At 41.1% G+C, this 15,183-nt stretch overlaps 1 protein-coding gene across 1 annotated transcript in view; it reads right to left on the bottom strand.

Moving 5' to 3' along the window:
• Positions 1–2,612: 2,612 nt before the first annotated feature.
• LOC142151202 (uncharacterized) overlaps positions 2,613–15,183 on the bottom strand; it is a 76,037-nt gene continuing 63,466 nt past the window's right edge. Inside the window, exon 5 of the mRNA XM_075206571.1 lies at positions 2,613–3,760. Within this exon, the coding sequence (XP_075062672.1) occupies positions 2,977–3,760 (784 nt within the window). The 3' untranslated portion in view covers positions 2,613–2,976. The remainder of the gene's footprint in view (positions 3,761–15,183) is intronic.

Genomic DNA, 15,183 nt, shown 5'->3' with positions numbered 1-15,183 from the left:
CGTTTCCTTTGTGGGTTTTAAAATTTTTACTGTCAATTATGTAATCTACCTTTTAGAGTGCAATTGCAATATGTAGCGAGAACCATTTGCCAATTTAAAACAGTATTCCTTGAGCGTTGTAGAAATATTATAAATGGTTTGTTCACATATAGCATACTAAGATATTATAAGCATCAATTTCAAGGCAACTCTAGAGTACTTAAAGTTATAGGGATTGAACAAATTGCTCCCCACTCCTAGGGAGAAGATAGCTACTGCCAACTGTGTCATAGAGTCATGCCTTGAACGTGCACTCACCTCACCAGGCATGGGTCTTCTCCATGGATATTCTTCATGGAAATAACCCTCCTTGAGGTCATGTGTATCGTCTCTCCACCCCATAGACTCAAGCTATGGCCGAATATATTAAAGAGAACTGACAGCAGGGATTTATTAGACCGTCATCTTTTCCAGCCATGGACATCTTCTTCATAAAGAAAAAGACGGAACACTTAGACCATGCATTGATTATTGTGTTCTCAATGCTATGACCATCAAAAACATTAATGCATGCTTCTCTCATCCACACTTAACTTGCTTCCATTCCTGGTTACAGGACTTTTTTCAGGCTGCAATTACTCTATGGAATATCCTTCCTCAAACAGTAATACTTTCCCCCCAGCCTCCAAACATTCAGGTGTTTCCTGAAAACTCTTCTCTTTAGCTTTTCAAATTCCAGAACCACCTTCATATCTTCCCTCGGGTACTTTGCTGGATTACCACCTCTCTACACAAGTCACTCAAATTGTGTTTAACATAACTGTGTGACCACATTTAGCCCCACTAAGAACTGCTTCTTATTGCAATCTGTCAGAACCAATATACAGTCTGAGCCACTTATCAAGTATAATACTCCTATTTTCCTATAGACCGCAAACTTGCGAGCGGGGCCTCCATACAGCTTTGCCATTAACCTGTCTTGATTGTTACTAACTAAGTGCTGCGTAGTAGGTTAATGCTATTTAAATTAAAGTTTGTAATAATAATTGGCTGTAAATTCAAATATTTACATATCAGTCCAGGTGGAACAATTCATAGATGATACATTTGCTGCATAGTAATATGGATAACTGGCCTTTTTGGGAATTTAGGTTGTTGGGCGCCAGATTGTCAGCCCTGCATCAAAAATCAACCTTGGCTCCAGATTAGAAAAAATACATAAGAATGTACAATATTCACAAACAATGAATAAAGAATTTGATTCCACAATTAGAAAAGAATCTCCATATCTCAATTTTCAATCAAGTCTTATGGAGGCAGCTGGCAGTAATGTAAACGGGAACTACAAAAGTCATGGTAATTTAGCCTATATGCTATATGGTCCTGTTTCATCACAATCTCTATTACTATTATACAGAGTACTACACCCTCATATTAGGTAACATCACCTCATTGTAACCTATGTTATATACACACAACTAACATTTCACATGTACAATTCTCTTAGTAACAGCTAAACCTTTTGAAATAAAGCTCATCCCAACTTGCCTATATATAACAATGATCCCGCTCTCTACTCTGTATATACAGCACATTCATGTATAACATGACATATACATATATAGAATGTATCCATTTGTATTAGAAAAATCATTAAATGAACAAGGGGAGGGGGTCACATGCTAATAGCAAAACCTCAACTGCGCAGCACAAAAGCAGCTTTCAGCTCTGCGGCTGCCTTAATTAGCGCATGTGCACCTAGTTTCCACCAAGCTGCATGGGTTTACACAGCAATAAGGAGTGCCTGCAGAAGACTGCACAAGCCAATGAGAGGAAATGGGAGGAGTGAGGGTTTTCTATATACAGTACAGAGTAAGCATACAGTGCACATTGGTTTGCAAAGCAGATCCAAGATTTCAGTTCGCTGGACAAGATGGCCATCAGCACACTCTTAGGGCAAGTCTTCCTGTGTGGAAGGTGCACGGCCATTTCCAGTCTGCAAAAGGACCTGAGTTTTACACCAGTTCAGAGATAGAAGAGATCAGGTCTCATCCTAAACTTTAAATGTGACACATTTTAGGACTCCATTATGAACTCCAAGCAAAGTAGTAATAAAATTGATAGATGCAAACTCACATATGACATTTTAGAATTCTCTTTTATTTTGTAAGGCAACAGAAAGGGTTTGACAAACAGCAAAATAAAATAAAATATGAACATAAGCAACAAAATGGTGTAAATACAGGCAGCAAGATTATATAATTATACCCTGTAACAATACATAAAGAAATCACTTGTAAAGAGGGCCTTGTGTGGGGGTCAGCAGCTTAGAGATGGTAATGGAGGACAAAGGAGATGATAATATCACAGAGGGAAGAAGTTTATAGAGAGAAGAGCAGGGGGCAAGAAAAGACCCTTGGGGGATACTGACATCTAGTAGAAAATGAGGGAAAATGAAGGCAGGAACCCAAAATGAGTGGTTGGTGAAGTAGAAGTTGAACCATGTAAGGGCAGTGTCATGGAGGCTAATGTAGTGGAGGGTTTGCAGGAGGAGAAGGTGATCAATGGTGTCATACTCTGCAGAGGTCTACAAAGATAACCAGGATGCAAAGACACTTGGATTTTTTCAGTGAGGATGTCAATAGTGACCTTAATGAGAGTGTTTTCAGTAGAGTGAAGAGGATTAAAGCCAGAGGGTCAAGGAGGGAGTGGGAGGAAAGGAAGATGCTGATACAGCTGTAGTCCCTTTTATTATTATTTAATAGGTTTGTAGAGAGAATTGAATGCACATCACATATAACCTTCACTCTGTGCAAGTGACCTGCACAATTTAAATCAGGGGTAAAAAGGTCCAAAGTCTCAGTGCCAGTTCTTCCAGTCTAAAAAGGCTTTGATTTCACATAAAACATATGGCACAATCAGTAAATTAAAATGCATTATCATCTGTGTGAAAATTTTGGTGATTAAATAACTAAACTTGCATATGATATGCTTGTGCTATTCAGAGCCAAGTGACTTCTTTCTGTGAATTCTCTGGTGAGAAAGAAGTGTTGACTTTTGAGTAAAACATGTGTTACATTCAGAGCATAGAAACGGTTTCTCTCCTGTGTGAATTCTCTGATGCACAATAAGACTTGTCTGTCGCATAAAACACTTGCTACATTCAGAACATTTAAACGGTTTCTCTCCTGTGTGGTTTCTCTTATGTGTAGCAAGGTGTGAATTGGTGTTAAAACACTTCCCACATTCAGAGCATGAAAAAGGCTTCTCTCCGGTGTGAATCCTCTGGTGTCTAACAAGATGTGGCTTCTGTTTAAAACATTTGTTACATTCAGAACATGAAAATGGTTTTTCTCCTGTGTGAACCCTCTGGTGTAGGATTAATTCTGAATTTCTCCTAAAACATTTACAACATTCAGAGCATGAAAATGGCTTCTCTCCTGTGTGAAACATCTGGTGACTAATAAGTTCTGACTTCTGTCTAAAACATTTGTTGCATTCAGAGCATGAAAATGGTTTTTCTCCTGTGTGACACCTCTGGTGTAGTAGTAATATTGAATCATTACTAAAACATTTACTACATTCGGAGCATGAATATGGTTTTTCACCTGTGTGAATCAGCTGATGTTTAACAAGACTTGAATTGGTCCTGAAACATTTACTACATTCAGAACATGAAAATGGTTTTTCTCCTGTGTGAATCCTCTGGTGTTGGATCAGATATGACTTACATGAAAACATTTTATCGCACTCAGAGCATAGATATGGCCTCTCTCCTGTGAGATTCATTGTGTGTTTAATGAGTAACAAGCTACAGAAAGCTTCTCCTGTTCAGAAAATGAAAATAGGTTGTGAGAATTCTCAAGTCTTATAAGAGCCGACTTCTGTAGTCGATATGACTTGTGGGTGAACACTCAGATATTCAGAAAATAATGTTCTTTTGTGTGTGTCCTCTTCTGCAATTAGAGAGAATCCGGTTCATTAATCCACCTGTTTAGAAAAAAAATATATATACTTTAATCATATGCATGTAAATATAATAATGTCTCTAATTAAGACATAATGTCATTTTAGCATTACAGTAAATATATTTTTAGATTCTAAACATATTTTTTTATTTTGGATATTCTGGTGCCATATTAGATAATATTCCCAAATGTTGACTCAACAATAAGCAGCGCTTGTCCCTTATTTTGTTTTTTACTTACTGTTTATATCCTACCGATAATGAGTGAGTCTACTTTAGACAGCAGCAGTGTAATCATTGATTATTTTATATAAGTAACTTGAAGTATATACATTTATTCATGTACACTAATAAATATACCCAGTCATGGATTGTATTTCATTATTTTATTTTTAGAAAAAAAAGTAAGTGTTTGGTGCTAAATAGTGTCTCCAACCAGCAAACTTCCAAAATGAAGATGCTTTTAAATTGTCTGCAAACAAGACTATAAAAATAATAAATACTTAGTTCCTATTCAGGGCATGACCTCACTTCTTGTACCCTTACTAACAAGTGCAGATAAGTCTGCTTAACAGACTCTCTTATGACTCTCTGGACTCTCGTCTGTCAGTCCCTCTTGGACTCTTCTCAGACCTCCTGCCTGATACAGATTCTTCACTGGTCCTCCTCAGCGCTTATGTCTTGTCACATGCAGGTGTGTACTGAGGTCCTCCCACAGGTGTAACCACACCTTTATACCTCTGTGGGGGAGGATCCTCCCAGACCTGAACAGGTGACCAACCAGCACCACGTGTTCGATTACCACCATATATTTATAAAACTTACCCTCTACAGTAAACTATAACAGATATTAGAAATCACCTCACTCCTATGACCTGTATAAAAGCCGTCAGTCTTTTATACAGCTGAGAATTTTAATTACTGGGGAAAAGGAGAGCACACAGGAGAGCAGAAAGAGTCAGCAGACAGGAGAGAGAAGAATAGAGAGCAAAGGACAGGGATATCACACCCATATGCTGACAACCTCTAATATGGCCGGAGGTGGGAGGATTGTGTTGTTCCTTGATGAATCCTACACCAGTTCACACTCCTCATATTGTGCACATACACATGTTCCAGTAAGAGATACTGGTATGAGCTACAGGGGTGAAGACTGAGCATTTGGTGGTTTATTGGTGTGTTAGAGGGGGCCACAATGGAAAAAACACATTTTAAACCACCCTGGCTGTTACATATCGGGGTAGATTCAATTGGCCGCGATGTTCCTCAGAGCATCAAGGCTGCACACTTTTTACCATAAGTACGGTAAAAATGTATGCTCAATGAGTGAGATTTCTGCAAAAAAATCCATGTGAGGTGTCTTCTGCGGCTGTTCCGGTAGACACTTTGTGCAGATTTTTTCTCAATTGAATCTGCACCATAGTATTACTATTATTGGGACAAGTTTTACTCCTCTCAAGTCCACTGTATGCAAGAAAGTATATCGCTATGTTCACAAATCTCAATGTAATAACATTCAATCTCACCAATATGACACAAGTCACAAAGTCACATTCCCTCAGTCTTATGACTAATTTACATCATTAAAAATGAACCCTGTCCCTCCTCATATTCTGCCCGTACACTCTGCAGCCACCATGTCCCAAACATACAGTGCCTGTTATCTGGTATTCTGTAGCTGCAGATAGTATGATGATAAAGACAGTAGCAGGGTAAGATCCTACTGGAGGATGCAGTAAGGTGGGACGGGTCCCAGACATACAGGCAAGTGGAGGATTTTAGGGATTCAAAATACATTTTTGAATGTGGATGAAAAAGGGGGTAAGTATTCAATTTATAGGTTACTAGATGGAAAGGGACAGAGTGCAAGAGGGCACAATGGGGAGAGTAAGGGAGGCAGATGGGATAATTACCAGTGACGCTGAATTCTTGCAGATCCCAGGAGATTTACAGCTTTGCTCAGTGAAGTCTGAAGTAACATTAGAAAGTGTCAGATCTGCTCATGAACATCACCGCACTGCAGCCAGAGGACTATAATTACATTTGTTTTTGTGTGAGAAGCAGCGGGTGATGTTCATGTTCTTATCTGCTGCTCACATAGTAATATATCTAAGCTTAATTTCTAAAAGATAAAATGTGGACTCAATGAATCATTGTTCCTCTCTGTGATATTTGAATAAATACAAAAGTGATAGTGCTGAAAAAGGTTTTCCAAAATGCTATTGAAAAAATCCTCCGTTATCACATAGTACTGATAAAATATATAGATATATTATACACTTGATACCACAGCACTGATAGAGAATAGAAAGACAAAATACAAACAATACACCACAAAACTGATATATCTATCTATTTATCCAAATATACAATATCTACAGCATAATATATGCAAACATTTCTGTATCTATCAATATATTCTTATGCATAACATAGTTACCTTATTCTGTAGATTTCTCCTTCAGTCTATTTCCCTTCTGCTCATTCTTACTGTTCCATCCTTCCAGATCTCCAGCCACCAACTAACTAACACCAGCCTGATACAGCCTATTTATATTCACTCCTCCCCATCTCCCATCAATAGTTCCCAGGATGACCAACAGGTATTCTCAGACTGTTTGTCTTAAAGTAAAATTTAAATTAGTCTCTCATAAAATGTATACATATTCTTTCACTAGAGCCCTTTCAGCTTCTGGTGTATACCTCATTGACTTGTAAATGAAGTATGAACATTCCTAAGGTCACTGACAATAAAGGAGAATTCTAATTAGATCTTAGCAGTCTCTGACATCCTGTTATGTCAACAAATGGACCTTTTGTTTAAGATTCTCTTATTGTCTAGGCAGAGAGAGATATAATCTTACCTCTCATTCACATTTAGCTATTTTAAGGTGATTACTGATTCCACACAAATGAGAAACATATCATCACCATCATCATATATTTATATAGCGCCAGCAAATTCCGTAGCGCTTTACAATTCTCATGGAGTCAATAATGTTTTAGAAACACAAGAAGTAATATTACGTGGTATATTCATATATAATAATACAGTGGAAATAGGAAATAGGAGATAAATTTAAAAATAAGATACACAGAGTTTGACCTCTTAGAAAGACTTGTGACGGCAGCCAGTTTATTGGTTAGAGTGAGACCCGTGTTAATATCTAATCTCTGAACATTCGAAACTAGTGTTGTCAAGATATGAAAAACTATAAATTGTATTCTATATATTTCATACATTAACCCTGCACTACCTGGATCAAAATAGAGCGAAGAAAAATATCATTATATATATATTTCTGTGTTTGAAAAAGGAGGAACGCGCTAATATAAATACGGCCATATATTGATTGACCAAATACGAATGAATTGTGGTAACGAAACAAGAGGTTATAATAATTTGAATGTTTTAGAAATATGTGAATATTGAAGGGGACTCTCAGGAATTGAGTATATGATATAGGGAAACAGTCCTAATTATTATATCTTCAATAGACACAAACAATTATAAAATCAGATCAAACCAATGTTGGCCCTTTGGCATTTTAATTTTTCTTTTCTGATACACCTTCTTGACTACCAACTTTAAAATATTTTGTTGTGTGTTTAATCCATAAATCTGTAAAAATACAATAGCTCTGATGATGAACTGTAAAAAATGAACATAGTATTTTTGATTCAGTATTTGACCGAGTGTGAAAAACTTTGTTAAAGTGAGGATGAAGGGGCACACAGAGCGAGGATGAAGGGGCATACAGAGCGAGGATGAAGGGGCACACAGAGTGAGGATGAAGGGGCACACAGAGCGAGGATGAAGGGGCACACAGGGTGAGGATGAAGGGGCACACAGGGTGAGGATGAAGGGGCACACAGAGTGAGGATGAAGGGGCACACAGAGTGAGGATGAAGGGGCACAGAGTGAGGATGAAGGGGCACACAGAGCGAGGATGAAGGGGCACACAGGGTGAGGATAAAGGGGCACACAGAGTGAGGATGAAGGGGCACACAGGGTGAGGATGAAGGGGCACACAGGGTGAGGATGAAGGGGCACACAGAGTGAGGATGAAGGGGCACACAGAGTGAGGATGAAGGGGCACAGAGTGAGGATGAAGGGGCACACAGAGTGTGGATGAAGGGACACACAGAGTGAGGATGAAGGGGCACACAGAGTGTGGATGAAGGGACACACAGAGTGAGGATGAAGGGGCACACAGGGTGAGGATGAAGGGGCACACAGAGTGAGGATGAAGGGGCACACAGAGTGAGGATGAAGGGGCACACAGAGTGAGGATGAAGGGGCACACAGGGTGAGGATGAATGGGGCACACAGAGTGAGGATGAAGGGGCACACAGAGCGAGGATGAAGGGGCATACAGAGCGAGGATGAAGGGGCACACAGAGTGAGGATGAAGGGGCACACAGAGCGAGGATGAAGGGGCACACAGAGTGAGGATGAGGGGGCACACAGGGTGAGGATGAAGGGGCACACAGAGTGAGGATGAAGGGGCACACAGAGTGAGGATGAGGGGGCACACAGAGTGAGGATGAAGGGGCACACAGAGTGAGGATGAAGGGGCACACAGGGTGAGGATGAAGGGGCACACAGAGTGAGTATGAAGGGGCACAGGGTGAGGATGAAGGGGCACAGAGTGAGGATGAAGGGGCACACAGGGTAAGGATGAAGGGGCACACAGGGTGAGGATGAAGGGGCACACAGGGTGAGGATGAAGGGGCACACAGTGTGAGGATGAAGGGGCACACAGAGTGTGGATGAAGGGGCACACAGGGTGAGGATGAAGGAGCACAGAGTGAGGATGAAGGGGCACACAGGGTGAGGATGAAGGGGCACACAGAGTGAGGATGAAGGGGCACACAGGGTGAGGATGAAGGGGCACACAGGGTGAGGATGAAGAGGCACACAGAGTGTGGATGAAGGGGCACACAGGGTGAGGATGAAGGGGTACAGAGTGAGTAGGAAGGGGCACACAGGGTGTGGATGAAGGGGCACACAGGGTGAGGATGAAGGGGCACACAGGGTGTGGATGAAGGGGCACACAGAGTGAGTAGGAAGGGGCACACAGGGTGTGGATGAAGGGGCACACAGGGTGAGGATGAAGGGGCACACATGGTGTGGATGAAGGGGCACAGAGTGAGGATGAAGGGGCACAGAGTGAGGATGAAGGGGCACACAGAGTGAGGATGAAGGGGCACACAGGGTGAGGATGAAGGGGCACACAGAGTGAGGATGAAGGGGCACAGAGTGAGGATGAAGGGGCACACAGAGTGAGGATGAAGGGGCACAGAGTGAGGATGAAGGGGCACTCAGGGCGAGGATGAAGGGGCACAGAGTGAGGATGAAGGGGCATAGAGTGAGGATGAAGGGGCACACAGGGTGTGGATGAAGGGGCATAGAGTGAGGATGAAGGGGCACAGAGTGAGGATGAAGGGGCACACAGAGTGAGGATGAAGGGGCACAGAGTGAGGATGAAGGGGCACTCAGGGCGAGGATGAAGGGGCACACAGGGTGTGGATGAAGGGGCATAGAGTGAGGATGAAGGGGCACAGAGTGAGGATGAAGGGGCACAGAGTGAGGATGAAGGGGCACTCAGGGCGAGGATGAAGGGGCATAGAGTGAGGATGAAGGGGCACAGGTTGAGGATGAAGGGGCACACAGAGTGAGGATGAAGGGGCACACAGGGTGAGGATGAAGGGGCACAGAGTGAGGATTAAGGGGCACAGAGAGTGAGGATGAAGGGGCACACAGAGTGAGGATGAAGGGGCACACAGAGTGAGGATGAAGGGGCACTCAGGGCGAGGATGAAGGGGCATAGAGTGAGGATGAAGGGGCACACAGAGTGAGGATGAAGGGGCACAGAGTGAGGATGAAGGGGCACAGAGTGAGAACATGGAGGGTCTACTGCAGGGACTGGCTTGTTGAGTATATTATACTATGTTGCTCTCTCATTATATGTTATGAGTCTGTATTACTGTGTGTTTAATCCATTAATGTGTAAAAATACAATAGATCTTATGGTGAACTGTAAAAAAATAAAATTAGTATTTTTCATTCAGTATTTGACCGGGTGTGAAAAACTTTGTTAAAGTGTAATTTTTAATAAAACGATATGACTGTATTTCAATGCTATATTTGTCTTTAATAAATTGGATAACAAAGATTCTTATATTGAATAAAATACCTGGTCTTAAACACGTTACTTTGAATATTAATTAGAGTCTCATGGGAAACTTATAAAACCTAATCTATATGTAAAGAGTATATTTGCACATATAGTTAGTATAAACACAGCCTCTTGTTGTATTCACAAGTCACATGTAAACACAATACTAAAGAGGTTTCCATACTGAGACAACACCTAGGTGTGGAAAGTGAAGTTCAAAGCATTGTTCTGTCTGTATGTGGGAGCCTCACCGTACAAAACAAGAGTCAAGAATTAATAGTCAGTATATTAATATAAGACATAAGTAATAAACAAAAGGTCCAGAGTCTACCAAAATATCACTATCACATCTGTTGTTAAACCCTTATTAATTTAAGACCAAATATGAAATCACTAATAATAATGTTTTTAAGATATATATATGATATGTACCATCTGGTGGACCAAAATATCCAGGTGTCAACACTGCTGAGGGACCAAAACAGAGATGTCATACAGCCATCAAACAGAGATGTCATACAGCCACCAAACAGAGATGTCATACAGCCACCAATACAGAGATGTCATACAGCCACCAAACAGAGATGTCATACAGTCACTAAACAGAGATGTCATACAGCTACCAAAACAGAGATGTCATACAGCCACCAAACAGAGATGTCATACAGCCACCAAACAGAGATGTCATACAGTCACTAAACAGAGATGTCATACAGCTACCAAAACAGAGATGTCATACAGCCACCAAACAGAGATGTCATACAGCTACCAAACAGAGATGTCATACAGCTACCAAACAGAGATGTCATACAGCTACCAAACAGAGATGTCATACAGCTACCAAAACAGAGATGTCATACAGCCACCAAACAGAGATGTCATACAGCTACCAAACAGAGATGTCATACAGCTACCAAAACAGAGATGTCATACAGCTACCAAACAGAGATGTCATACAGCTACCAAAACAGAGATGTCATACAGCCACCAAACAGAGATGTCATACAGCTACCAAACAGAGATGTCATACAGCCACCAAACAGAGATGTCATACAGCTACCAAACAGAGATGTCATACAGCTACCAAACAGAGATGTCATACAGCTACCAAACAGAGATGTCATACAGCTACCAAAACAGAGATGTCATACAGCCACCAAACAGAGATGTCATACAGCTACCAAACAGAGATGTCATACAGCTACCAAAACAGAGATGTCATACAGCCACCAAACAGAGATGTCATACAGCCACCAAAACAGAGATGTCATACAGTCACCAAACAGAGATGTCATACAGCCACCAAACAGAGATGTCATACAGCCACCAAAACAGAGATGTCATACAGCCACCAAAACAGAGATGTCATACAGTCACCAAACAGAGATGTCATACAGCCACCAAAACAGAGATGTCATACAGCCACCAAAACAGAGATGTCATACAGTCACCAAACAGAGATGTCATACAGCCACCAAACAGAGATGTCATACAGCCACCAAAACAGAGATGTCATACAGCTACCAAAACAGAGATGTCATACAGCCACCAAAACAGAGATGTCATACAGCTACCAAACAGAGATGTCATACAGTCACCAAACAGAGATGTCATACAGCCACCAAACAGAGATGTCATACAGCCACCAAACAGAGATGTCATACAGTCACCAAACAGAGATGTCATACAGCTACCAAACAGAGATGTCATACAGCTACCAAAACAGAGATGTCATACAGCCACCAAACAGAGATGTCATACAGTCACCAAACAGAGATGTCATACAGCTACCAAACAGAGATGTCATACAGTCACCAAACAGAGATGTCATACAGCCACCAAACAGAGATGTCATACAGCTACCAAACAGAGATGTCATACGGCCACCAAACAGAGATGTCATACGGCCACCAAACCAGAGATGTCATACAGTCACCAAACAGAGATGTCATACAGCTACCAAAACAGAGATGTCATACAGCCACCAAACAGAGATGTCATACAGCCACCAAACAGAGATGTCATACAGCCACCAAACAGAGATGTCATACGGCCACCAAACAGAGATGTCATACGGCCACCAAACAGAGATGTCATACGGCCACCAAACAGAGATGTCATACGGCCACCAAACAGAGATGTCATACGGCCACCAAACAGAGATGTCATACAGCCACCAAACAGAGATGTCATACAGCCACCAAACAGAGATGTCATACAGTCACCAAACAGAGATGTCATACAGCCACCAAACAGAGATGTCATACAGCCACCAAACAGAGATGTCATACAGCCACCAAACAGAGATGTCATACAGCCACCAAACAGAGATGTCATACAGCTACCAAAATAGAGAACTACTGCATGTTATAATTAACTTATTTATGGAATTGCTGTATAACATTGTAATACTTTATGTATATTATTGAACGTTCCCATCCCCTAGACTTTGTTCAAATACTATAAAACCGCATTCTGTCAATCAGTGACAGAGTGTTCAGTAATGAAACTCTACGTTAACGTTAGCCGCGCTGCTAAACTCAATTTTAAACTAATGTTTTATTAATAAATGTTCTTTTTTTCCTTTAAGACAATTGTTACATTTTATAAACTTCCCCGCATAAGCAGGTCTGGGAATAAGAGTAGAGCACAGCCCGGTTCTCCAGATTTGGTGGTGAGACATCTCCGGGTACACTCTTAGCTGGTTAGCATGGGTAGATTCTGATGAAATAGCTATGGCCGAGAAACGCGTCAAGCTTACACTAAAAGTTTTTCAGAGATATATTCTTGGCCATGAGACCCCGGGGATCTCCTCAATGTTCACTTGGACTGCTATGAACTGCAATCTATACGGTGCAAGATAAAGGAGAGGATTAACCATATTATTTATTGCCAAGCCGCATGAAGAAACAGGTGATATGTACATCTATACATGCTCAGTTGGGCACATTACATGCTGTGGTTAGCTAGCAAGACTGTCTAACACCTATACAGATTTGCTGAATACTACCGATTTGAATTTCAGTCTATTCCATCGGAACGGTCGACTGGGCCTATGCGCAGACTGGGAGACTGCCTATATATTGGGACCGCTGAATACATCACAACGAGGGATTCGTTTTATCTTCCCGGTATTCTACATCTGGATATATACGTATCAATGTGATAGATCTTTGAAGTTTCACCGATGCCATGGAAATTAAATTACAGCAATCTGCATTAAGTTTGTCTTAGGCAATCTGTATTCTCGCTATTTGCTTAATTACATCTATCCTTCAATTGCGCTTGCTCCATCTACCTCTATATGTGAACATTAATATTGTTTTATACTATTTACTAGTTCATTTCAATATAGTGAATATAGATGCACTTGCTAAGAAGCACATTCTCTATAAGTCTCAATATTGTGTGCATTGAATGTTAACCTTTTATGGTATCTATGGCCATATGTAGTGGTATTATTTTATATTTTATTGGATTTTAATAAAATTATTGTGAAGTGTAAATACTAGCGCCCCTAATGTTTATTTTGATTAGCATGGGTAGATAGCCTAGGTTAGCCCCAATATAGTGTGACACCCATGAACACAGGTACATCTGTAAAAAAGTAGGCGCACTACATCACTCAATTATAATGGTAGAGAACTCTTGCATGTTTATAAATAAGCCTTAATATTTAGAAACATAGAAGCCAATTGTCCACAAAGCCTGCCCATTTTACTTTTATTTATTAAGCTTATCCCAAAACCTGGACAGTCCGGGTGGCTCCCAGACTCCAGAGATTGTCATTGTCCCGGATAGCAGGAGCAGCAGGCGAGAAGGGTGACATGAGAACGTAATTAGCCAAATCTCGGCCCCCTTACTGCTACATGATGATGCAAACATGTCATTACACAGCTGTGGAGGCTTCCAGTGACATCATCACCCATCAGTGTGCGGGGTATGGTGCAGAGGTGGACTAGTTGGCCACACAGCACATCTAACTAAATGTCCACTTCACAGACTATGGAAACACCCCATGTAACCGCAATCTGCACCTAGTTTTGTGGACTGGCAGATGCTCCAGAAAATGAGCTTGGTGCAAATAGCAAACATGTCACATCTAAGTGAAACCAACAACCACCCCTTTTCTTCATTTAGAATAATGCTTGGTTCTGCCTCATTTTTACCTATATTACTTCTTGGTGCTGGTTCATTTATGGATCAAATTAATGATAAGAATGAGAGTAGATCAGGTCGATGTTTATATCACATATGATATTTTTGTGAAAATATTTACTACCACGAGATGTGACAGTGCGTCTACACTACTATTCTGTGAAGTAGAAAATTCTCCTTGCTGCATGCAATCTGAAAAGCATGTCTTATTCCGGGACAAACTCTCTTTTTTTTAAATCTTTCCCCAATCACCTTAAAGAAACAATGGAATCTTGTTGAAATCACTCAATGTCTTCGCTCCCTCAATATCTCATTCCGATGGGGGTTTCCATTTCAGCTTGTATTCACTCACACAAACTAGACCTACTCATTTAAAATGCCAGATCAAGGCCAGAGCCTTCTGCAGAAATTGAAAGTCAATGGTCTTACTTCACCATCCAGTCAGATTGTAGTTATCATTTATTTAGTACATTCTACAAAATGATGGCTAGAATCTCATTGGTTGTTATAGGCAACATCTCCACTTTTCAAACCCGCTGGAAACTCGCAGCTTGATAAATTTCCCCCCTGGACTCTCCGGTAGGCTCCCAGATTTTACTCCCAGACTTCAGAGAATGTCTTCCTGCCTGCAGGAAAAGCAGGTAGGAAGGAGGACATGACAATGTTATTTGCCAGCCTACTGATACGTGAGGATACTATACATGTGATTACACAGCTGTGGAGGCTTGTAGTGATATTGTCACACATCAGTGGGCGGGGTACGGTGCATATGTGGACTTGTTGGCCACACAGCACATCTAAGTAAATGTCCACTTCATTGACTAAGGAAACACCCCATGTAACAGCAATCTGCACCTAGTTTTGCGGGCTGGCAGGTGCTCTAGAAAAGCTTGGTGC

This window comes from Mixophyes fleayi, chromosome 4 (genome assembly GCF_038048845.1).
Source record: "Mixophyes fleayi isolate aMixFle1 chromosome 4, aMixFle1.hap1, whole genome shotgun sequence".
In the NCBI taxonomy this organism is placed as follows: Eukaryota; Metazoa; Chordata; class Amphibia; order Anura; family Limnodynastidae; genus Mixophyes; species Mixophyes fleayi.
This window is presented reverse-complemented; position numbering and strand designations above follow the sequence as displayed.